Source organism: Columba livia, chromosome 4, assembly GCF_036013475.1.
Source record: "Columba livia isolate bColLiv1 breed racing homer chromosome 4, bColLiv1.pat.W.v2, whole genome shotgun sequence".
In the NCBI taxonomy this organism is placed as follows: Eukaryota; Metazoa; Chordata; class Aves; order Columbiformes; family Columbidae; genus Columba; species Columba livia.
In genome coordinates this window covers 72,417,262-72,444,022 of record NC_088605.1, presented here as the reverse complement: position 1 = coordinate 72,444,022, position 26,761 = coordinate 72,417,262, and the positions used below count along the sequence as shown (strand labels likewise).

The following is a 26,761-nucleotide window of genomic DNA, read 5'->3' as shown; positions in this document are numbered from 1 at the left end:
CCTGCTCTAGTCCTCCATGTCTAGTATTAGTCTTTCTGTTGATTTCTTCTAAACACCAGCTCTTAATATATTAAGAACCAAGAAGTTTGGATAGACAGAATCTAATGCCTCATGCAGGCTTACAAAGGCAAGAGTTCAAGCTCTTTGAATATGAGAAAGTAGACGAAAGGGAACTGACAGCAAAGCCACTGAGAATTCACTTAAACTGAAACATTTTTCTAGTGCTCAGCCTACACTGCCATTCCAATTCTATATTTAAGCAGTTATGTGTATCTGTATTAACAAGACTGGATATGCACCCCCAAAATATATGTACAATCAGAGAGATCTGCTGCTAATGTACGTTTTAATCAAGGAATTTTAACATTGCAGTATTTGTGCATCTCATTTTAAAATCCTCAATTAACAATTGAAGAACTAAAGATTATTTGGAAGACAATTTACACCCATAAAGGCAGAAAACCACATTCAGCATAACAAAGATATAGACAGATACAACACCAGGCACCTTGCTCTGCCAGCAACATTTTTCCCAAGACACCTTTGTAAAGAGAAAAAAGAATAATTCACCACATCTAGCAGCAAAGCTCAGCTACGAACGGCCTGAATTTTCTCCTTCCTTGCCTAAAAAATATAGTATGTCTGATGGTCTACCTTTATGCATTTTGGTTTTATTCCAGGGTAAAGTACAAAACCCTACACAACTAACAGGTGGATTATTCTATTCTCTGAAGTCTCCTTTTGCTATGAAAAGCACATACAGGCTCCATCAAGAAACAGGAGGCGTAAGCTGTGCTGCACACTGATTTCAAGACATTCACTATGAAAGTTCTACTGATAACTCACTTTTTACCCTTTTTATAAAACACCATCTCTTGAGACAGTCTTTGCTAAAGGATATATATTTCATTTTATTCTGCCAGTAACAACTACAGACAGCAAGCACGCTAATATGAATAAAGGTTTTGGTATTTTTTTTCCTTAGGGTGTCACCCACCACTGCATTTCTCTTTAATGTCAGGATGGTAGAATTGAACCTAAAATTAGAGCTGCATTTTGTTCATGTCACTACAAATGGAAAATCTGAATAATCAAAGAACTCACAGCTTCAAGCAAAGTGACATCAATCTTACTGGGTTTGACACCACCAAACAGCCTTGGTGAACAGGTGTGCCCTAACAAATTGCTCCGCTTCTGTACTAAAGCCAGCTCCCAATGCACAGCTGGCTGCAAGCCATTGGAAAGAAAACATAAAACCCCCACTTACTAGCGGCTATGCAGAATTTCTGCTTCATAACTGCACTATTTAGCAACAATAATCTTCAAGCACTGCATTATAAAATACACCTGCCACTTCCAACTAAAAAGCCATCTAACATAGCAAAGGTGAGAAATATGGTCAGAAAAAGATGTTTCCATAAATATCAGTCAAACATACATCTTTCAAGAAGAGAAAACTAGAAACATGATTTCCTTTTCATTTCTGATGTCTTTGGATATTTCCAATCCAGGTTCTCTGTGTTACAGCACCATTATCATGTGCATCATGCAACAGAAACCAAATTGATGTTTTTCTTCAGATACAGCAGAGTTTGCAAAAGCAGTGCAGCTTCACTAAGTGCAGAACAGATCACCTTGCAGTGTCATCTGCCATGGGGGACAACAGTTTGGAACTTGGGCAAGCTACAGCAAAGCCAAGTGTCAAAATTTCATAGCTGGAGTTATGAAAAAAGTCTCCTTTTAGAAGAGCTATCACGACATATATTCCTCAGAGCCTTAATCTAGGCAACATGACATTTTCAACACTGTATGATAAAAAGTCAAACGCTAATCAAAATAGTAATTACATTTGTTTATCTGCTGCTCATTGGCACACAGAAAACCCCACTATATCACAGTATCACAGTGTGATCATTATCTCTTTCATTCTCTTCAAAGTTGGTGTTTTGATGTTGGAGTTTACATTGTTACCTGGGAAGTGGTGAAACAAATGGGAACAGGCACCAAACACCCACAAACTCAGCACTGGCTTGATGGCCAACTGCATTTCTTCCTCCTACCAAATCTTAATTAACTAAATGCTGAACCACCAGAAATTCTGGCGTGATAAGAGTGTATGAATCATGGATGTGGGCAGACAAAGGATTCTCAGGAATCAAAACAACAGAGAGTAAAATAGTAGCTACCTAGGGTCACATCTAGATGTTCTCTGATGTGCGGCTAATTCTGCTGCTGTCAGCAGAAACACATCATTCAAAACTGCACCAGACAATCTTAGAGGAGACTCTCCACTATTTCTTAATCTTCAGTCTATTTCTGAGCTGGATGTAATTCTTCCAAGCGTTTATATGGCTTTCACCTCCATGGGATTCAGAATTTTGGCATGTCTATAATGGCAACAGGTATAACTGTTTCTCTCACATTCAAGAAACTCTGTTCCTTGGAGAATCAGTGTGGTGTAGTGTTGTTGTTTTTTGTTTCTGTTTTTAACATACATTTTTAGAAATAGCTACTGTAACACCAAGTAATCTTAAAAAAGTGTCTTAAAAAGTTGCAAGATTGCAGTAAAACAGCTTTATCAGTCTGGAAAGCGAGTTGATATAAGCCTGAGATAAGTCATTCCAGTGCAAAGAAACCTCAAGAATAAAGAAAATCTCACCAGAGTTTCAGCCTGCTGAGCAACAATTGATTTTAGATTGAAATTACTGCAGATGTTTTGAACAACACAATCTCTTCCTCGGGGTGACGCAGTTTCAGGTGAAGGTTGGTTGTAAATTACTTTCAGAAAATTCTCAGGCATGGCACACAATATATTTTAACCAAAATAACAGAATTCCCATTTGGAAGACACAGGTGACCAAGAGCATAAGCAGTCAATACTTTTTAACCAGAAATGAGACTCAGGTCAGAAAGAGAAGGCACAAGACAATGATAATTATACATTCAAAGAAGTCACCGCTAGACCAATAACATTTAACTCCTAAGTCACACTAGGATCATCTTCCATCCTCACTTTTTTCCCCCGTAGTAATCAGTATATGATTGGCTTTGGATTAATCTTACAATATTCAGTTGTGCCACTGTTGACATCCAAAATATTGCAGACAACACCAACGTTAAAAAAATAATAATAAATCATTTCAGAAATACCATTCTACCAAAACATTTCCTAACAGAGTATCAGCAAAGTTGTCATAAACTACAATCAGCAGGAAGCACGTACATTATAATACTTCAGATTTCAAGTGGTTTAATTTTATTATATAAACAGACACGTATTATGAGAACTAATGTGTTCTTACCCATGACCTCAGTATAAAGTACTTCAACTGTCAGTAAATCAGCTGGTTCAAGATAAATTGGAATATATAATTTAGAACCACTCAAGGGAAAAAAAGGGGGGGAGAAATGACCGTAGGCAAGAAAATAAGTTAAATATTAATGAGTCTAAATTTAACTAAGACATATAGCTAATAGATGGAGGAGGAAGCAAGGGAGAATCTTTTAGTTTAGCACTGACCTTCAGACCATCTGAATATTTCCAGTTAAATTTAATAAGGGCATTTGAAATGCCTGAGCATATAGACTGAAAATCAAGAAAGCCACACCATAAGGAATGGCCGAATTCAATTCTTATAAATTGAGAAATACAATAGCAATTGCATAGCATATACTCAACTGAAACGTAGCAGAAAAGCGAAATTTCGAAATTGGGACAGATGTTCAAGGGTATGGAGTGAGAGGCAGAATTTGTGACAATCATATTTAGAGAAATCACAGAACTTGAGCTGTGAGAACCCACTGAACTTCTGAGAAACTGATTTATATAAGTATGAACTTAACCTCAGCCTACTCGCTGCGATATCCTCTGTAAATTCAGCAGTTGCAGAGACTGCCACATTTAACAAGAACTTTTAAGCTTAAATGCTCTTCCAAACTCGATTCTCTCATTTGGTTCTTCTGAAAGAGAATTACTTCTGTTTAACTGAATTATGGGTTCTTGAACTGCACACATGGTTTTCAAACTGAGCCCGCTAACTCTATAATTAGCCCAGGAATTAGCCAAAAGTTAAAGTTATCTTAAGAAAGGCCACACAATTAAACCAGTGTCATCTCTTAACCAAGACATACATTATGTTAGTAAGATCCTGGGTGGGAGAGAGGAAATTAATACAAGAACCTAAGTATATTCTTGGTGTAGTAGCCTTCCAATTCAAGTGTTACATTAATATCACGCATCTTTCAGCTAATGGGGCCTACTCAGTTCAAATGCATCCTACTGTCTCAATAGAAACTTGCTCAGACATAAGACCCAAACTTCATGGTTAACTGCAATTTTATAGTGTTTTTTTTTCCCCAAGATCCAACACTTGCTCGTGTGGACAGGTCAACAACTGGACAAGACACCAGAACTTCTGCACAACCACCATGCAACCTCCAATCAGATTTTGAGTGTTCTTTTGAAAGCTTTCCATTTCAAATGGAAACCGACTTGGCACAAAACAATTCTAATACTGCTTTCCCTAATTTTTACATTAATTGCTTTCACAGCAAAAGTTTAATTATTTTTGAAAGGAAAACAGGCGAGTACCAGCATCAAAGGGTAAAAGGACTGTTCAGAACAGCACTATTTTTTTTTTCTACTAAGAAATCCCTATCAACTGGATCGTTTCTATATGTGGCATATCTACAGTCGCTTATTAATCACTCAAAATCATTCTTACCCTCATCTAGAAATACTAACAAGCTCACCCAGCTCTTGCTGATGACAGCAAAAAGACTTCTACTAACTTCATCGAGCTGTAGTTAAGACCTACACACTCTGACAGTGAGTTTGCCTAATCTACCATGCTTTCAAAACACGTCCGATTTGTAGCACCTATTCACATACAAGCACATACTTTCTTTGGCAACACACCTGGGAAGCCAGAAGGAAGAAACAGTTTTTTCTGTACCTGGCAAGTCTGAAAACAGAAGAATGCATTCATTGAATCCATTAGCCAGCAGACGATCCCGCAGTTGTTGAAGTATCGCAACTCCAATGCAGAACGGGAAGGAGGAATTTCCAAGCAGTAACGTATCCCACAAGTGAAAAATTTTGTGCAAAGGAAAGACGTCTGCAGGATGAACAAGCACAATGGAAAGGAAAAGAACGATAAGCACTTCAGTTGATAAAAACACAGACACACATGCACAAACTCTTAAGGAGTTGCCTAGATACTTTTTTCCTTTCCCATCTTAGGGTTGCTTCCTTTTTATTTGGGAGCAAAGGGGACTCAAGCTGTTCAGAAAATGGTTTGTCTTCATATGAATTTTGATTATCCTGGAAATCATCAGATTCTTATTTCATTGTTAAATGCTCAGAAATGTGAAGGTTTTCAGATTTCAAGCTAACATAACACTGGCAATTTATTTTTCTGTTGGTAGGGTACAATTACGCACTAGGACATGCACATCAGTTTTTCTAATACTATGAAGACAGTAATAAGTTAATCAATCAGCTAAACTACTTAAAATTAGACAAGAAAACTAGCAGGATAGACCCAAATTGGCACAATAAAGGAAAGACAAAGAGAAAGGCCTGTTAAAATAAGGAACATATTATACATAAAGTTGAAGGTGGTTCTCCTGAAATAAGCTACCCCTCAACTCAATAACTGCAACATTTTATTGCCGTTCATTGCCAAGGAAACCATCTCCTTGGTTTTCCAAAGGTGGTGATTCTCACGGAAGTTTTAGAATGGACAACTGCAAGAACTGGTGCTTGACAGGCAAGATCTTGCAGTCAGGAATCTCATATTAAATTCTTTGATATTCCAGAGAAACAATCCATCCACTTTTTCCATTCTGCCCCTTTGTTTTAAATTCAAAGCCTGCCAATGTTGAGAGGAAATTAAAAAATAAATCACAGATATCTTTCAGGAAAGAAGATTTTGAATTTCTTTCTAGACTTGCTTTTTAACTTTGTCCTCTTTCATCAAAAGCTCAGCAAATTATAAAGCTCTTTTTGTTCCTAACATCCATGCAACGAATATCATAGTAAACCAGTGCTAGTAGAACAACAGTGTGTCATAATGCAATAAAAATAAGCTTGTTTTGTTGCCCTTCAAAACCAAAGTTACGCTCTTTCTTACATTATCTGGGTGAGGGCAGGGGAAGGTTTGGTGTGGTGGGTTTTGTTTTGTTTTTTTAACTATTATCATATCTTTTTCCAGTAGATAACAGCTTCCTTTGCACACTCCCTAAATCACGCATGGGTAAAATAATCCAGTTAAAATTTGGCACAATATTAAAAAAAAAGTGCCTATTATTGCCAAATAAGGGCAGAAAGTATGTGACAGGAGCTGTTGAGATTCAAATCACAACACACATTCACTGCAAATTACAAGCAACCTACTAAATGTTAGACACATCACACCAATTGCGAAGGCTTTAGCTGAAAATGTGAGCAAAATTAAGACTAAGAAACACAAGAACATTTAATCAGAGCAAAAATAATGCGTACTCACGTGTAAACATTGTAAGGAACCAGGGAATAGCATAAAGCTGCAAAAGGTAGTGGTGGGGGAAGAGAACAAAACCATATTTTATTAAGAGTTAAAGTTGTTTGTGACTATTGCCTACTACATTAAAAATTGCCTAGCTTAGCAGGAATGTGTTTAAAATTGCAAATAACTGCAGTGGCGGAACCACTATCACACAACTTTTAGCTCCTCAGAGAAGCTTTTTCCTCCCCTAGCTCCCCATTCTCATCTCTTTCAAATTACTGGTTTGTGATACTATATTGAAAACAACATCAAAATGAACTACTACACTTAGTAGGGCTTACGTTGGCACAAAATAGCCCCTGAAGTCTTAAAGAAATAAAAAGCTGCTCTATTAAACTGTCACAGTTGTCACTTTACATACATATACGGCTAAGTGAAAATTAACGAAGAATGCCTGAACAAGCATAAACCAACTTGAACCAATATATATTTTGATTATGGAAAAAAAACCCTGGTTCTATCCAAATAATTAAAAGTGCAAATCACAATTTCCAACAGAAAAACTAACCATATCTACCTTTTTCTCCTATGCTGGTATTTAATAAAATGTACACTCGTTAGTGAAAGGCAATAAGAACGGTTTCATTCTGAAAAGCATTTAGTGTTGGTTACCAACACCTTGAGCATTTCTGTTGTTCTCTTGTGACCTTTAAAGGCAGCATCACCTGAAGAATCTGAGGCTGCTTCAGCACTTGTATTACATGAGACTAAAGGTTTGTGCGACGGCTACAGAAAACTTCAGTGGCCACAAACTTTCAGACTTATGACATCACATAGACAAAATTCAGTATGTGTTAGAAAAGCTGAGCATTTATGACACCGTAAGAGCTTCTCAGTTTTCACTGAAGTATTTACTGTGTTGAGGGCAACAGAATCCATTTGCATGAAACATTGAATGGCACAGAAAGTCCCCATGAATTAGAATGCAAGAGTGAGATGGCCGTTGTTAAATTTTACTCAGATCATGTGCTTTGTTTGCCACTTCCGAAGATTTACAGTTAGACATAAAACTTAATATATTACTTTTTAGCTCATAAAAAGTGCAAATTAATCCTCCTATTAAGCTTTCCCTAGAAGTAACCAAATGTGAAGCAGTAAGCATAATCAATATCACGTTAATAAATTACGCCTTACTCCATAAACTCTTAGCAGGGTTATGGCACTGATTCAATGATGTACACATTTGCTGAAAAGCTCCTTAGCACAGCTCTCTAAATTTTATTCCTACATCTTCATCTGAGCATCTGATTGTATCTGCACCATACTGTCCATAAAACTAAAAAAGCTGCAATGCCCAGACTGTTCACCACTTTCAATAGTCAGGAGGGTTTTATAAAGCTTGGCCTCCAACCTGCCAATTGATTTTAAGTGTTCAAAACCAAAACAAATCAATTTCTATCACCATTTTCATCTTCTAATACATTCATGCTGTTTCCCTGAGCCCATCTTTGCCGTGCCTTCAATAGATGGCTCTCTACTGAGTAACGACATAACCTGGAATATTCCTTACAGAGGCTGTGATCAGCCTGGAGATATATATTATGTGGATGTAATTCTGAACTACATTGCTTCCTTCATATTTAAAAGCAATTATTTCCTCCTTTTCATATATTTGATTAGAGTGTTTTACCAAAGCAGATCCACACTTCCTCCTAATTTCACAAACACCTTTCATGCATCTATGCAGAAATACACAGGAAAATACATAACATTTAAAACATTAAATAGATTATTAAAAGGCAACCACAAGGCAAAACACGGCTCTACTCTAAATCATCCTCACCAGACCAATCAATAGTGGCATGAAAAGCAGGTCAAACTATTTAAGTAGAAGATAACGGGCAAGTTTTTATTGAAGGGGTTTTTCCTTCTGATTTTCACAAACATTCCTGAGACAAGGAGGTCTCATTAAACATGAAGAGGTTGTGATTACTGTTAATAAGTGAGCACAGAAAAGCCACAACACTGCTGGTACTATTCCCCCATGCTAAAGAAATGGATAAACACTAACAAAAAGAACTGCACTGATTTGAAGTCCTCCAATAAACAGGCTACCAAATTCTTTTGGTTAAAAGCTTGCACTTTTTCCATATTATTAGTAAATACTGCCCTCTAGCAATGCCCAGCTGGAACATCACTCTGCAGGGCTGCTCTATCAACAAGCTGCTGATACAGAGGTTTTCAACCCTTCACTATCGAACCCCGAAATAGAACGGGGTTGTGTTTTTGATGAACACTCTCTGCAGCTGGGAAGCACACCTAATGGTTAATCAAATTAGTGTTTGAAATGCTGGAATAAGTCACGTTAACATAAGAGCCTGTACACCCAATACTTCATTTTTCAGGGCAAGCTTGAGATCAGCAGTACTGTAATTATCACTTTGCTTTACTAGTAAAATACAAAGCTCTTTTGTGCTTTTAAGTAAGGACTTGGACATTTGTTATATATGAAGAACATAACAGTTCCTTAACATCAGTTACTGTTCGAACAATTGGAATATATCCACGGATTTAAGCTTGTCCTTCAGCTTGGTTTCATTCTCCATGTTTCCATGATCCCTAGCTGAAGCTTCCCTTCCAACAGTGCTCTGCTAGGACAAATTCTGCTGAGTACTTGAGCCTGGAGATGCAGTTCATTGTTTTTCAACGGAGTAAAGGTGTTTACTTGCCACAGATGGGCATATTTTGACTGCATCTCCCATCAGACATTCAAAGCTCTTCGAGATACTGGCTCAAATCTAGATGAAATTCTTTTCCGCAAGGATTTTTGCCTGTTATTGTTGTCTGGATTGGTTCATTATTTGACCATTCCTCTAGAAAATGAAAGCTTTTCAGCCCAATGCTATATAGCAAGTATTTCACCCTATTTTCAGTTGGAGCCCTTCCTTCTCAAAGCTGAAGTGACACTTAGAGGAATACAGGCACTACCACAATCAATGGCACCATGGGCAATTATTCTACATCCAACAGGGAGTAATTTGCTTCAGGAGAACATGTTAAAAACCCTGAAATGGACAGTTGTAAGAGAGCTTGTCTGCCATGCTAACTTGCTTTCTACACGCTTCAGGCAGGCACTAGTTTAAATGACAACAGAAAGGATTCAGAAAAGATATAATATGTTTATTTTCTTATTGAATTGTCCCATAACAATCCCAGCTATTGAAGATCTGTTAAGTACTTCAACTTTTCTTTCCAAGTTTAGTAAGCTAAAAGACCATTTAACACAGCTACACAGAAAGAGGGTCAAACAAAGAATGACCCTCAGCTTAAAGGATGATCCCCAGCTAAAAGGGATCCTCTTTGCTTTTGGAACCCCCCCTTGCATTCCTTTCCTCCCCCCTCCATCATGGTCATCCTCATTACATAGAGTGAACCCCAGCCCTGATCCCCCCAGCGCAGTGCTGCCTCCCAATAAATATAGGAAGGGATTCGCCTGTTAGTGAGGAAATAAACCCCCAAAACTTCAAGGCCCTGCTTGCTTTCTTAAAAGTACTTTAAAGGATAACCTATGTGAATTTTTTGATTACATTTTATATATATATATTTTTACATATTGTTCAGAGGTCCACCGTTTTTAAGTGATCTTGGATTGACCAAAATGGAGCCTTTGAAGCATGGATCTCCCGTTACCCATCTCTGACTTTGTGGTGTAACCTGCCCAAACCATGATCTCAAAGGAGAATAAAACAAATCCTTGTAAAAAAAGAAGACAGAAATGGAAAAAAAAACAAAAATAGAATCTTATTCTGTATCACAGATTGTGGGGTTTATGAGGCGGTAAGGCCAGAGATAAAAGTGTGGCAGTTTTTGTGTTTGTGGTTTTGTTTTTTTCCTTCTATGAAGTTGCTATTATATTTTTCCTTTTGTTTTCAGCCTGTTTGATGTATGTGTGAAACCATCTTTCCCAGCAATAAACCGGAATTTTATTTTGCAAGGCTGCCTCCTAACTGCTGCTTTTCATTTTCATTTCTTAAGAAAATCATTTTGTTCTCTACAGCTTTCTGAGGAGAAGTGAGGAGGGAGGTGCTGATCTCTTCTCCTTGGTATCCAGCAACAGGACATATAGGAGTGGTACAAAGCTGCACCAGGGGAGGTTCAGACTTGACCTTAGGAAGCATTTCTTTACCAAGAGGGTGGTGAAACACTGGAACAGCTTCCTAGAGAGCTGGTTGAAGCCCCAAGCCTGTCAGTGTTCAAGAGGCATTTGCACAATGCTCTTAACAACATGCTCTAACTTTCAGTCAGCCCTGAAGTGGTCAGCTAGTTGGACTAGATGATCATTGTAGGTCCCTTTCAAGTGAAATATTCTAGTCTATAAAACCCTGATCTTGCACCTTCATAATACATAAACACATACGTAGCTTCAAGCCTAAATGGTGCCTAGACAATCATACATTTAAATCTTATGGAAAGGTGAAACAAATCTTTTGATGACCGGTAATGCAAAGACAATGCAGAGTGAGTCCAATATTTAATATTACGTTCTACCCACCTATATGCACCTACACAAACAAAATCTGAAGAATCATCACTCTCCTCACAAGATAAAAATACCAGCAAGAAACCGCTCCCCCAGATTCACCACTAGGTAGTTGTGCAACAGAACGAACAGAGCTAAAGTACTTCCATTGCAGGATTTTTAATTGTCAGTTAGATGAAGCCCTCCTGCATATTGCCGAAGCAAGCTAAGATATCTACCTATGACAGCAGCTCCAGCACGATGATATTAAGTAACTGCAGCCAGACTTTGTCATCTCTGTTAATGGTCGGCTGACAACTGTGCCTAACTTTCATAATTTGCAGCTGAAAGCTCTTTAGAATAATTTATGCCTATAGTTACCCTTTTAGTAATGTAGCATACTTCCTTGTTTTTTCTCAGCTCAAAATGGTCTGCTCTTGATGTCAGAATTACTCAGTAAAATATAGAACATGTTATAAAGCATTATATAGGATGGAGGAGATTATAAACTTCGGGAGAGCAAAGAACTGTAGATTCACTGTATATATCCCTCTATTTACATGTAAATCACATAGCCACAGCAATGTACTTAATCCAGGCACCACATCAGCTAACGATATTCAAAACTATTCAAGCTGCAGCAGTGTTCAATATTCTGAGAGCTACACGACCCCAAGCAAATGGGAAGGGTGCCAGGAAACACAATCTTTCCTGCAGCGGAGCCTGCGTTTCAATGATGAAAGATTAATCAGGGTTTACTTGGATAGGATTAGAACTCAAGCACGAAACTCTGGTTCAGATCTCATTACTACAGTGCATATCCTTCAGCTTGATGGATCCTGTGCTGTCTTGTTACAGGTACAAAAACCACCTCTCTCACTAATCTAAAATGCCAGACAACTTTTATTTTTTCTAAAAAAAGACAATTTGGAAAGGACAACCTCTCTTCAGAGGTTACTGTGAATTTTAGAGCTAGCATTTGTATTCATTGCAAGTTGTTGTTTTTATAAAATATATCTCTGTTTTGTCATTATTTACTGCATTAGCTATCATCATGTCTAGACTGTAACATTGGAGAGGCAAGGCTCACATTTGACTATGTGCTGTCCAATGACTAGCATAACACAGAAACTAAAATATAGCAAACCCGGTGATTTTAAACTATTCCATCTGACTTGCACTTTGAAAGCTTTCAGTGAAGAATTATAACGGTGTAAGCAGACACCAGGAGCTACTGAAAGGTCAGCTAACACCCAAGACGGGTTGTTACAGAGCTCTCATGTAGGTTAGTTGCAGAAACGGGGACCTGTAGAGCGGTCAGTGAAATTACAGCCCTGTCTCCTCAGTGGGAAGCAGTATCCTGGACAAAAGACACAGAGGAATTGCTTTGGTCGTCCACAGCCTTTAACAAATAAATACCAAGTGCATTTACATAGTGATGCTGCAAGACTGATTCTCCCGCAGGAACTTAATGGTGCTGTCACCCACGCCCTTCATCCTCCCAAATATTTTAGGCTTTCTAAAGATTAATGCTCTCCCTTCTCCCCACCTTCATCTTCTTTGCACCCACCCTCTTCAGGTGCGGGTCATCAACAACATGTTGCCTTCTCAAACATCTCTATAATGCAATACATTGGCTTCCTCTTCTGCTCATTTTAATGCCGTAGCATCTTTTAAATTTGTATCATTCTTAGCATTTAAAACAGCTCTACAAATAAAAGCATATATTTGCTTTTCCATTACAGTATTTGTAAACAGTGATAATGAGTATCTGCCAGGCCCAAAGACACTCCACCACAAATGACTTTCAGAGGCTTGACCTTACTCCTTCAACTTAAATCACTTCCTAATAAGCATGTCTTTCCTGATAAAATGAACCTTATATATCAATTTTTCATTTATGAAATTTACATTTCTACATCAACATCACCTGACTTCCGTTTCCTTCTTCCGTTTTGGCCTTTCAGTCATCATCTGTTCTAATGATCAATTTGTAATTACCAAATTTCTAAACATCCAACATATGATGATATAGGCTGTATCAATGAATAATGCTCTCTCTATAGCCTGGCCTAAGTCTACTTTTCAGAAACATCAGTCATAAACTTTGATAATGTTACAGTAGGCATTTTTATAGAGAATTATCTTCCTTTCTGGGCTATACATGCCTCTCTAAACAAAGGGGGAAAGCTTCACTATTTACAGCAATAGCTTAAAGTGCGGCTCCAAAGAATGCCTTGTTTTGTTTTTTCCAACACGGCCCTCCCTGTCTCCTACATTTTGGCTGAGTTCTCCATTTTCATTTTCCTTCATCTTACAGACTTTTTCCAATGAAAGCATAAAACTTAGACACAAGTTATGCACTTGGCCATTGCGTCTGATAGAGTCCAAAACTGACTGCTAAGCATTTTCCAAGGTCTGACGTGCCTACAAATTAACCATCCCTTGCATATATTTTTTGTGCTACTTGCAAATTGATGTGCCTTTTAGCATTTAATTAATTTGTAGAAAACTTGTTATTAATCATTTATGGCCACATTAATTTTTGTATATAAATCCACACTTTTAAAATATAATTATATGCATCTTTTCAGATAAATCTGTAAATTATAATAACTGACTAGTAATTTTTTTTATTCACCATGCCAACAGAACGGGAAGGACTGAGGTACGTAAAACAAAACTTTACCATTTTATCAGCATACTCAGAAAGGTCCATCAATATGAAACTGCTACTGAAACAGCCTGGAAAGGCGTCTCATTCTTACAGCTCTCATTTTCCATTTTTTACTTTGAACAATATGTAAAAGAACCCTCAGCACTTACATCTGGAATAAAACCGATTTCATTAAGGTGGTTACTCAGCTCTGGATCGTGGAATGCAATCATCTGGGAAAACACCGTCAGGTATTCTGAAATTACAAGGAAATTCAAGATCAGTGTCAAAACCACAAACCACCACATGCTGTGAGCTCACAATAGAGCTGCAGAACATGAATAACATAACATAATGATAAACCAGCAAGTGAATACCACTACTGTCCTCCTTGTCACCATTATATTCAATACAGAGGAAGAAAGGTTTAATTTCTCTTCTTTAGTACTTCTCAATTTGGATTTTCAACAATGGTTTACTCGGTTCCTACTTAGGTGGTGATGTATGTTCACCATGCAAAGTTAAAGACTTTTCAGTATGAGTATGAGCCACAAGACATTGATGGAAGCCAATTAGAACAAGACTGCTCCAAAGATTTTTAAGACCCAAACTGTTTTAGTGAGACACAAAGTTTATGCTATTTCAATTATATTCTGTGTGGTTTCTTTTCTACACAGTTAAATTTCGTAATCTGGAAGTTGAAGTTTTAAGGCAATGAGGCTTTAAGGTTACCATCTTAACTTGTATTTTTTGCAACAGATAAGGAGAAATACTTATTGTAAAAGATAAAATTTATTACATCTTTAGCATGGCACATTAGGCTGATGGGTACAATTTCATTAAGTTGCTTAAATAACACTTCCTTTTAATTGGAAGAGAAGCAGACAGCAGAACAGACACTGATAGATTTCTCTCTCTCTGTTCTGCCCCCTCTCAATTTTGTCTGTGCTGTCACATGCTTTGTTAGAAGGAAGATGAAGATGCAATAATATTGCAGTTTTGTAACAGATGGCAATATCTCTTCCTCCATGCTCCTGAGAAGAGAGTAATTAGGACCCAGACTGCTAGTTGAGGGAAGAGGGATAGAGAATGTCAACCCTGCTCCCAGATCAGAATGTGCTGAAATGTCATCGCCGCTGTCCCCAAATATAAGCTCCCAAACACCAAGTCCACACAGCTCTACAAATTAGCCATCCAGAATTGCCACTGCTTCCTTTAAAGTCTGTTGTAAGGAATAGATGCCTCCTACTGTCTCTCTTGGGGACAGCAAATACCTCCCTGTTACTCAGTTTGTCTTCAGTCTTGAAGCGGTGAAATTAAATTCCAGTTCCACTGCTAAGCAGCACAGAAATGGCTCTGCTGGGATAATTCCACACATAGGCACCTTTACTTAAGAACAGAAGTGGGTCCAAACATGCAGTTGTTTAAAGACTCCTATCTTACATACCTTGATTATCTGCACTCAAGTTAGCTCCTCTCGGTTAAGTCAACAAGTTAAGAACAATCAGACTGTAAAATAATTATATTTGGACTTGAAATTTTAAAAGCCGATTCTGCCTCAGGAAAACTAATGAACAATTATCTTACTATAAGAATACAAGGGAAGCAAGCCACAGTCCTACTGCAAACTATACTTGAAAGGATGCTCTGCTCTGCCACAGGCGTCTGGGCAGCGCTCAGCTGGGAGTTCAGTGTCACCAAGACCAAGCTACTTCAGAATTACTCACATATCACACATTTTCTCAGCTTCAAGCTTCATGCATACAAGTTAGGGAGATAACTGAATCCATGCCTTAAATTCATACCACACAACATAATGATTTTTAAAAAGTGTATCTCTAAGGTGCGTGTTACATCAGTTTTATTTCAGGAAACAGCCAGTAATCACAAGTCAGTTATAGCAAACCAGTAATCCTACACATTCAGCCGTATGCTGATGAAACGAATTTCACAGTTAGCTTCCCTGAAGCACATTTATTTTAAAAATGAGGATTCGTGCCCATGATGGTTTTCTACAGATATACTACAGTTCGGTAAATGTCATTTTTATTTGCTTAGCCGGTCTCATGAGACATAATTACAGTGGGGGATTATATGGTTAATTAATGGTCTATAAAGACACACAAATCTTCACAAAAATGTATTGCTTAGGTCCAGCCAATTGCTGTTGGTTGGAATTTTATTATATGAATTTTTGTTTTACATAACTGGGCATTCTATACCCAAACCCCTTCAACTGCTCTTGCTTCCTATTTCCTGTAAGGAAATACATCTGATAAGTTTAAAAAAATGCCTTCATTGTACAGGACAAGCTCAGAAACATGGTATGTTGAACTCTGCAGCTCAAAAGATGCCTCCCATCTACCCTTAGGTGGAAGACACAAAGAAGCTAAAATTGCAGTAGGTAGTTAAATGACACATTGTTAACACTTTCTTCCAACACAACATGGCAGCGAAATTACAAAGAATTTTCTTTTAAAACTGTATTTACATATTGGTATGTAAAGATGACCCTAGAAAGGATTAAATCAGAATACCAAAAGAATCCTAAAGCCTCCAGTCTCCCTGAGTCCTTGATGATGCCAGATGTTGCACAGGAACTTAGGAATGCCTCTACTACTTTGGTTTACAGAATCCTACTGACCTGTATTTCTAACTTTGGCTGATACATATTTTTGTAAAGCCCCTAAGGAATAACATCAGTGAACTCTAGAGAGCAAAAGTATTATTCAACAGAAGACTATACCCCTTTGAGAAAAGTCTTGAAGTCTGAAGTGTCTGTCTCCATCTGGTACAATATACTTACTCTTTTAATCTTTAGACCTTTACTGTCCTTATCTTTTTTTCCAGCAAGCACTTTTTCTTCACAGACTCAAGGATGCAAACAAGTTCTCTTGAACAGTTTTTCCAACTGTTATTTTATATATTCAGCTCACAACACCTCTTGCCCACTGCCCTTCATATGCAAACTCTCCTAACCACTGTGTTCTCTCTGTACGTTAGCTCTCTACCTGTTATCCAGCATGTAACTGCTCTATGTCTGATTATTTTTTGTTAATTAGTTTTTAATTTACTTTTTCCTTTGAAAATAAAAAATGCCAGACACCATTTTTAAGTTGAAAAGTTTCACAAGCTATATACTAAATAACTCCTTTAAAAGAAATACAGCGAGAAGCTGCCACACTGAAATGCAATATTTAATAAACACTCATAACTGCTCGCAATTAAAAGCATTCATTACCACCTGTTTTTTTAAAATACTGATGGGTTTTCAAAGAGCTTCATTTGGTTTTTAAAAACTGTCTGCAAGACAAACTATCTTTCCAACACAGACTGTGCCAAGGTGGCTTTCTAGCTCTAGACAATTTCTTCTTGTTTCCTTGAAATTTACAATTAATCTTCAAGTAAAACAGACATTTACCTCCTAGGTATTATTTTCATTTCCCTGAGCTACCTACACAGTTGTTGAAGACTGAACTACAGACCATTATTCCTCAGGGTTCTCCAACTTCTGTCCTGTATTGAACACCATTATCTTTGTTCAGTAAGAAATTCCCCTCAAATCCTTAACTCTCAGAATAACATAATTTCCATTTTCTGAGGAGTTCCTAGTTTGTACTGTTCCTCTTCATTTCCCCTCATTGTCAAAATAGCTCCTGTAACAGTACGACTTTGATCACCTGAAGGGCAGCTCTTCACAGTCTAACACTGGGAAGAAAGACCTCCTCATTCTACAGCTTTGCATGATCAGCTGGCTCTGACCTCAGATAACACACTGAAGTTTTTGTGTGTGTGTGTGCAACTGTTGTTTTGTTTGTTTTCCTCCTGTCTGAATCTTTCCCTACTTATTTTGTTCCTGTTTTTCTTGCACAGCTGTTGTTCTTATTTACCTAAAAGAAAGCTTTTGAAAGAAATAGATGGGTATTGCTACAGTGTGATTGCATTCCAATTTTACAACCACTTGAAAAAGTGCATTTATATATTCAGAAATAGTTTTACTTCTCTAAGAACTACAAAAAAAAAAAAATAAAGGGACTTGCTTACCTTGAATAACATGAGAATTATCCTTCAGAAAGAAGTTATACAAATACTTGGGGATAAAAGCAGACATGCAGGCATATGCCAGAGCTGAAAGAATTAGAACAGAGGTAGAAACATAAGTACACCTAAAAAGGTTCATTATTAAGCATAATAAGCATAAATAGAGAAGCAGATGATAAGCATTAAATCAACCTATACGCAAAAAAAAAAAAGTAAAACACATAAAAAGGGCACATTACTCATTAAAGAATTATAAAAGCTCACAAAAAGTCTCTTCCTGTCACTGAGTGGTCAATATAAAGCCGGCTGAACCTGATTTGCTCCCATTTTATTTCCATGCTTCGCAGTAACAAAGCAACGAAGTGATGTTTGGAAAGCTAGAGTGAGGTTTGTACCAAGAAGTGAAGGTTCTTGGCTGAATACAATTTTAAAAGACAGTTTCACACAACTGCATTGTTGCCGTCTTCTAGATTTTCTCCTATAGAACTCACACCCAGTTTATGCCCCAGACAACTCGCATCTCCTCTCTTACTTCAGCTCAGAGACTAAACACAATAGAATTCGGAAGAAAAAGCAGAGTGGGATACAACTAAAAATACTCTCTTTTGACAAAAATGGACAAAAACATCTTAAATTTCTCAATGGCTCCTCACATACATATCAAATAGAGATTAGAGGGTAAAAACTTGAATGTTTAACCCCCTGATCAATTCCTGGGAACTTGGTTGAGAGACAATCTATTGTAATACAATTCTTAGTCATGGTGGTAGACCACAGATATAAAAAAGAAATAGGAGTTTGTCATAAATAGTCTAAAGACAATAAAAAACATTTTGGAAGCTTCCAAGCAAAACATCAGATTTACAACAAATATGACATAGGATCATGTTATACACAAATCCTGTGTTACAGTTTTTCTAGCATTGAAACCACTTTTTGAATACCTGAGCTAAATAACTAAGTTCATAAACCAGAACAGAAAGTTTTACATAATTCACTACTACAATATTTTGCTTCAATGGGAAAGAAATCAGGTTTTACAATCAAACTGCATAGGAACATGCCAAACAGCAAGAAGACTGAATGTGCTTCCCCTTCACCCTCAGAAGAAAAAGGTGCTCACCTTCATTGTTAAAATTCAGGTACAGAAACGGTGCACAAAGGGAGTCAAGACCTGAAGAGAGAAGAAATGACATAGAGAGCTCATTTATTGTAAGGCACAAGATCAATTCATTAATTTATCATGAAAAAGTGCATACCTGATACTAATGCTGCAATGTCAGGATTTACATGTAATACTGAAAACAACTGTGAAATTAACACATGAAAACAGAGAGGATTTCAAATTTTTGAACCACAATGCTGAACTGATTATTCTGCAAGGCTTTCAAGAAATGCAATTTACCATCCCAAAAACTCGCTTAGTAACTCCTGCAGTTTTACCTTACCAGTAAGCAGACTTCTTTTTTTAATAAAACGACTGAAACTTAAGGAGAGTAAATCTATAAGAAAGAGTGGGGCGATTCTGCATTACAAATTAAATATCAATGCCTACGATTTCAACTTGCAATAACCCACATATTCATTTTTTAAAAGAAACAGAATGGGAAAAAATAAGCTTACATTGTGGGGGGAAGAAGGAGAGGTATTTTTAAGTCAGCCACAGCTTTCCAGTTAATTATCTGATCTTGCGAACTAGTCAAACTCACCTTGCCAGTACACCAAATCAGGATGGGAAACAACCCAGGCCTTCAATACACGTCTAAACTTCGCGTGACCCTCTGGTGATGACAGCAACTCATCATACTGATGGCAACGAGGAATATCAACTTCAATCTGCACCACAGCCAAGGACAAAAGAGGAAATCAGGATAAATGGGGTGGTACTACAGCAATTTTGCAACACTAGAGATAGAAGTCAGCCAAAGAACATAGGTCAGACTGTCATCATAAACACAATCTGCTTCCTCCATCACTCTCAAAACCAAAACTGAAAGGGTACAGGGGACCCCTAACAGCTCTGTCAAGGATTAAAAATAGGTATTTTTTTCTTTTTCCATATTCATATTTCTAAACACTTGAAAGCAGAGTACAGTTATGGTTTTCTTTCTGACTCAACTTTTGGACTAATTTCAGGTGCTAATATCTCTTTGCTCTAAAGGACAATCAAATTAGAGCTTTCAGAAGATTGTACCCAATCTGATGGAAAATATTTCTTCACCCAGCCAAAAGGAACAGCTGTTGCTTGTGATGTCTTTTTAGATCTGGCAAGACTTCTTGGAGAATCTCGTTGCTCTGGAACCCATTTCTATGAAGCACGGCTCACCTTACAGGATCTCAGGGTACTCAGCACAGGCACAACAAATACTCGATAAAAGAAGGACTTTTAACAATACATCAGTAATATTCTTCACTTCTGCTGCTACAGAAACAGCGATCCTGAAGTAACTGAGGATTACTTGTTACAATTTAACTACTGGTTCCTATCTGTTTGCAAGGTTCTTGCTATAGCATGAATAAGGTTAGAGGATGGGGAAACCCTCTTAGTATTATCAGCCACATCTGCTGTAATAGGCAAATGACTGTGACTGGTAGAGAAGACCTTCGCATTATTTAAAGTGACAATATTTGATAAAACTGGAGGTCTTACCTGTCTGTCAGTTGGAATTGGTGTGTCTTTATCAATAGCATCATATTTTGCTTCAATGGCACCCTAATGTGGAAAAATAGCTGAATTTAGAAAGCCCCTACTAACATAAATGCACATTACAATGTACATGCTGAGAAGTTGACTGGTTTTGTCAGGTGCCCTAGTTAGCAACTTCTTTTTCCTGAAAAAAATCCCAAAGAACAGAAAATTCTAACAGCTGAATTTTAACAAAACCATCTTTATTCTGTTATAATTCAGGACATATAGACCTTTCTGTGACCTCCTCAGTACAATCTGCAGTGATTTTCAGTGTGTATACACCACTTTTAAGTAGCCTGTCCTTGCATGAATCCCAGGATAGACAGGCTAACAAGTCCATCTGAATGTTATGGGACAGGGAACCACTACCCACATTGTAAGCTGATGGAGCATGAGAACTCACACATCTCCCTGACAACCCTGACCAGCCGCTGTTCTTTACCTTCACAATATAACCAAAAAAGCCCTGTACGGCACTCAGTCCTAAGCTAAATATTCTATAATAAATAACCTGGGACGTTTTCTATAAGAACCTCTTTGCTGCACTATTCCAGACTGCAAACAGGGTAGATGCAGAAGCTGGGTAGTCAAGCAATCTCTGGGAGAAATCCTCATTTCTGGCACATTCTTTACTAGCCCTTCCTTTGTCCAAAAGTGTTACATTTAATTTACTAATTCTCTAGTCTTTGGAGGAAGTGCATTGATTGGTGAGAAAAATACATTTTGTGTGTTTCATCCTGTTTTGCCCAACTATTGCTGAGTGGAGCAGAAGCATTCTAACTGCATTTGTTAAAAATATTAAAAGTATTTAAACAGTCTAGCAAAATTTGGCTGCATGGGTAGTATTTTTCCATTGCATAATCAAAATTAAAGGCAGTTAAGTTTACATACTTTCTCTGAAATCACATAATGTTAGAGACAAGAAGAGAGTTTGTCTGAACACTGCCTTTGTTCACACAATTTCATTACTCATTTTGCTTAAAAATCCTGCCAAATCTTCAAATCCATTCCACTTCCCTGTCAATTCCATCCCTACCCCATTCCCACCCCAGTCAGCACTGGTACTTCTGCAAGTGCCCTCCCACTACCCATTACCCATTATCCCTTACCTCAACACCCAACAGGGCAGCCCAGGTCACTCCTCTCAGAAGAGGAGGGATGTCAACCCTGGCTTCTTTCCAAATTTGGTTTTTCTTATATGGGTAGGCCTTCAAAGAGAAGGAATTAACAGCGAAAATTGTTACCATGTAACTGAATCCATTGGAATCCCAATCCTGGGATGGCCTTTCCAAATGCTGGCAGCCTGAACAGTGAAGGCAAGTTTCAGAACAAATGAATTTCATTCCTAACTGGAAAGCCCGGACGGAGGATCAGTGTTTGATGTTACAATATCTGTTCCTTCTCATAAATGTATTTATGTGCTTTGGTATACACTGGATATATAAATTCACAAACCCAGATTTTTATTAAAAGCTTTTTCTTCATTATGTGTTTCTTTTCACAATATGTATCCAACTTTGTTTTACTAAGCATTTCTAGTTTACGCCTTCCCAAGTACTGCACCTAAGGATGTGCATCTCCTCTCATTCTTAAGCTAGTATCCATCTCCCTGCATATCTGTAAATCAGAGACTGGTATTTCCCGCCTGCAGTATAAACCCCGTATTTCTAACATGGCACTGCTACAGTAACGACTGGTATTGTTTCCAAGCACCCTACTGCTTAGAAATGCAGAAATGTTCCCGGCATGTTTATACCTGAAATAGTCTGCTATGAAATACAGGATACAGAAGTATTTTCTGCAGTAAATAGCAGGTATTAGCAGCAGCTCTATTTTCACGTGTGTACTTTAAAATCTACTTTTATATTCATCACTACTAAAAAGACATATTTCTCATATTTTTATTTTCAATCTTCTCATGCTTCTGTAGCATTTTCTTCCCCTTTTCCCACTGTGTTTTTTTGTATCTCTGCCTCCTTTTTCAATTACCCAGTCCTTTAAAAATACTCTAATTAACAGACCAAATCCAATTATCCAGCATCAGAAAGATTCCATACCTTCAACAGCCTGTCAAACAGGACAATTCTATTTAGCTGGTACTCTGTGTCCCTCTCTCGGATGATCAGAGGAAGACTAGCAGCTGCTGACAGCTCATTACTACTATTTGAATGAGGTAAAGCCGACTGGCTGAAAAAAAAGAGTTAGGGTAGTAGTAGTGAGCAGCAAGAAATACAAATCATTGTGAAAAACTGAACATATTGCGATGCATTTCTGAATCAGAAACAAGTGGATAATTTTGAATATTCAAAACAAGAAATAGTTTATTTCCAGAACAGGGAAACAGGCCAGGATCTTCAGAGTGGTAGCAGGGCCTTAAGGCCACCAGTGCAGAGCGCTACCAGCTCTCACTGACTTTAAGAGCCAAACAAGGACATGTTAGGTTTGCTTTCGGAAGACAGTTGTGTCTAGCAGTGCAGTATGCCACTCAAATGAAACTAATAACTCAAAGGTCAGTCCCTTGTACACGCACAAACTTACTCATCTTCAAGCAACGGGTAAAATGCTTCTCCGCCAACATCTTTAAGTCTCTGAAATGAAGAATAATTTGTTATCAGAATGCTGCTCAGAATTCAAGTGGAAATACTTAGTCGAATACGAAAACTATTTATTAGCAATTCATTTGCCAAATTTAGCAGCTTTTCTTGAGACCTAAACATTAGCTCAGTCCTCCATCAGCAAAGAAACATACAGCCTTTAACACTTTTGCTAATACAGGCTTTTTGAGTTGACGGAAATTCTTCTGCCGGAAGGTAACACCCACCTCAATCATAAACCTATTTTCACACAAAAAATAGCTGCTATGGGCCACGGACTAATAGATCAATAGTATGACATAGTTCTTTTTCTCTTCCTCATTTTTGTACATGGACTTCCTATCCAAGTAGCTACAAAGCAACTGCACAACTTGGTTTAACATTTTAAATCAGTTCAAGAGCTACGCAAATTTGATTTCCTTTTAATAGCAGCATCTGAAAGCTGCACAGAAATACAGACGCTCTCTGGAAAGGTGACAGACAAGCATGCCTGGACTTTTGCCTGAAGTTTTCAGACATCTTTGGTGCATTGTGATTAATGTTTAATACCATCCTCCCCGCAGTGCTCTGTTTTGCAGTTCAGTCCCTAACTTAAAGGCATATGGCACACAGCCTGTTTCTCCTGGGACTGACTGAACAGTTCACTCTCAGTTCATTCAGTACTGATCCTCTTTTGATTATAAGCACCATGCTCTGCTCTAGGAAAGGTGTTTGAAGAATTGCAAAAGTCCAAAAATTTATTTCAACTAACACTGCAAGGTTCATGCTTGCATCTTCCCCAAAATAAAGCTTCAGCATATACTTATTTGCTGCTGTATTTATAGAAGGAGGTAGCAATAACCAAAATTACAGATTAAAAAGTTTTTTAAAAGCCTTGAAAGCTCCCTGTTTGTAGGAAGAACAGTAGGAGCTGCAGTGCAGATCTCCTTTAAAATAGCTATTGCATACTCTTAACCTCCACCCCCAGCCCACCAAAGCCCACCAACCAAACAAAATAACCCAGTTCTTTGGTCAGTTTTCATGCATTTGTGTGTAGCAATGCAAAATTCTGCTGAAGAAATAGGTTTACACAGTATTTGCCACATTGCCTCCAAAATTAAGGTAATGCTGGCAGAGATCAGGAGTCACCTTCCTTTCTGTATTAACCCCTGTAATCATCTGGAAAGGTTTTATATAAAGCCCATAACAAAATTGCGTTAGCTACTGTAATAAGCAAGCTGCAAAGAGTGCAGCATAGATTTCTAATTCTACAGTAATAAAGCTCTACATGTGCAAAGACGTGAACAATTAAAATATTACATGCAGTAAATCTTGTACTGATCATTACATCAGGCAAAATTACGAATTCTCATATGTTGATTTTCCCGCTGAAGATGGAAGAAAACTGCATTACAGCATTTTGGTAAAATGCTTTGAAGTGATCTTTTGAACTAGTTGTTAATGGATAAATATTCCAAAGATCTGTAACTAACTGCTGGAAACTTGGTATCCAACTTTAAGGAACTGAACTGAACCAAGCTGATGTTTCTTTTACATATTGTGAGCCCCCTACAGACAGGAATTAAAGAATGCAGGAAGACACTGTCCAGTTACTTTACCAATCGTGGAGATTATCAGGTACTACAGAACTATTTGGGCTATACCAGAACAAAGCAGTTACACAAAAATAAGGAAAGGGAGGGACACAGGAAGGGGATGGAGTGACAGTAAGTTTTTGCAGACAAACCAATTTAATAGCATAAATCAGAATCTGACTCGGAGGCCAATAAGTGTTCTCTTAGAGTCAATAACACCGTCACTTCTAGGAACGGCAGTAGAAGTTGCTGTTCCATATTCCCTTTAAACAATGTTTTTGCAGTGAATACAGAAGAACAAGTGTACAAAATTCTTCTTACGTTTCGGAGCTGGCACAGAGACAAAGTCACAGTTGTGTCATCTAGGAGGGAACTTCTGTCTCGTCCTTGCCCAAAGCTCTCACCGTCTTCTAATAAAAAGCTTCAAAAGGGAGGGAAAAAAAAAAAAATCAAGTTCTTTTATAACATCAGACTTGAGCTGGAAAAACACAGAAAGTTCTTACATCAATCAGTTTCCTCTTCAAAAAAAACTACTAGCTGTTAGAAGTACAATGTATTGACTCTGCATGGTATGAAACCTGCTATCAGGGGAACGTACAATCACCTTCATTTATTCAGATTTTGCTATAAAAAGGGCACATTTCAAGTTTTCTAATGAGATATGGGTATGAGATTAATATTCCCTTTTACTCCTTGATCTGGCACAGTCCAGGACTGCCATTTATTGTGAAAGGCAAATATAAAACATTATTGGCATATGAAAGCCATTTCCCACTATGACAAAAACAAGCAAAAGTCTGAACCAGACCTTTTCTGCTGCACTCCATCGAAGGATACAAATGCATCCGAGAAACAGTATAGATACACAAGTTGGCTATTTAGTGATGTTTTTAAAGCAGACAGCATGAAACTAATTTCCAGAAATGGAGCTAACATTCTCAGTATCACTTAGAAGATGGAGTTAGATTGTATTTTTGAAATTACCACCTCATCTTCAAGGTATTGAGCATGATGAAAAATGTTTTCCCCTCATAATTCAAAAGCACATGCGTTCACCATTGGTACAGAGACAGGCAATCTCCCAAAATCTCACACTAATTTTACCACCAAAATATCACTCAAAATGTGGCTCTAGCTTTTTTCTTTTTTTTCCAAAATATTGCATATTTTGGCTGTACACCGACTTCATGTGTATTTTAAAACCCAGAACCAGCAAACTGATCTATACGAACACATAATTAGGCTTTTTAAGATCAAAATGTAGAATTAAACATAAATGAACCACATAAATTGCAATACGTGCAGGAGTAAGATAAAAGTAAGTATTGGCTAAAATGCTGATACAAAATTATAAGTCACGAAACTATGCATTTAAGAAAAAGTAATCAGTTGATCTACTGAATAATTGGTTTGACCCCTCGGCATTGCTGCTCTGTGAAGGGAATTCAGAATGTGAGAATTTGCCACAGAATGTATAAAATTAAATTACAATTACAAATATGCTGTTGACGTAGTGAGGCGTTTTTGCTTAAAGCTATTGGAAAGTGTTTTAAATTTAAGAACGTCCAGCTCAGTATTTTGCACTTTACTTGCATTTCTTCAAATTTCAGAAAGCAATATAAAGTGCATGTAGGCAACAGACACAAAGCATACAATAATGCCTTAAATCGGGGAAGAGAGGAAGTGACGTGATTTCCTGCTGTTCAAGACCGCTATTTTCAATATTTTTCATACGTATGGGTCTTGAAACTAAAAACCAAAGCAAAACGTTGTCTCAGAATCACTGGTCTTCTCCATCCATCTTTCTTTCCCTTAAAGTGCTTCTCCTTCCTTACTTGGGAAGTGTGCAGACTGGTGGCTTTGATCGAATGATTTCCTTGTTGACAAGTTCTTTCTCCAAGTCTCCTCCAGCCAAACACCAGAGATAATAAACCTCTTCAATTGATCTTTCTGCTAGGTAATCATTCTCTTCATCTATTAGGAGAAACCACATAAAAAAGAGTTACAGGTTTTTAGGCAGCTTGGATTTCTTTTTACCGCTCTAAATACATATTGTTGAAAACAAAAACTGTTGTGCATGAAAGGCCCTACGGCTTAATGTGAAGTTAGAGGAAAAGGGATCTTCCCTTCGCAAGTGCCCTTTAGGAAGATGTAAGGAAAGAACAGATGGGCAGAAGTCAGAAAACAGCAGATACTTCTG

The 26,761-nt window shown here is 37.6% G+C and overlaps 1 protein-coding gene across 5 annotated transcripts in view; it reads right to left on the bottom strand.

Moving 5' to 3' along the window:
* TBCK (TBC1 domain containing kinase) overlaps positions 1-26,761 on the bottom strand; it is a 98,847-nt gene that overhangs the window by 34,390 nt on the left and 37,696 nt on the right. For all 5 annotated transcript variants that reach the window (XR_010472576.1, XM_065062789.1, XM_065062790.1 and 2 more), the window contains 12 exons: positions 26,397-26,535; positions 24,883-24,982; positions 22,932-22,981; positions 22,451-22,580; positions 21,503-21,601; positions 20,355-20,417; positions 19,414-19,540; positions 18,828-18,878; positions 17,708-17,791; positions 13,834-13,919; positions 6,510-6,546; positions 4,956-5,117 (listed from right to left, as the gene is read on the bottom strand). Coding sequence is in view for 4 of the 5 variants with exons in the window: in XM_065062789.1 (XP_064918861.1) it covers positions 4,956-5,117; positions 6,510-6,546; positions 13,834-13,919; positions 17,708-17,791; positions 18,828-18,878; positions 19,414-19,540; positions 20,355-20,417; positions 21,503-21,601; positions 22,451-22,580; positions 22,932-22,981; positions 24,883-24,982; positions 26,397-26,535 (1,128 nt within the window). In the remaining variant the exon portion in view is untranslated. The remainder of the gene's footprint in view (positions 1-4,955; positions 5,118-6,509; positions 6,547-13,833; positions 13,920-17,707; positions 17,792-18,827; positions 18,879-19,413; positions 19,541-20,354; positions 20,418-21,502; positions 21,602-22,450; positions 22,581-22,931; positions 22,982-24,882; positions 24,983-26,396; positions 26,536-26,761) is intronic.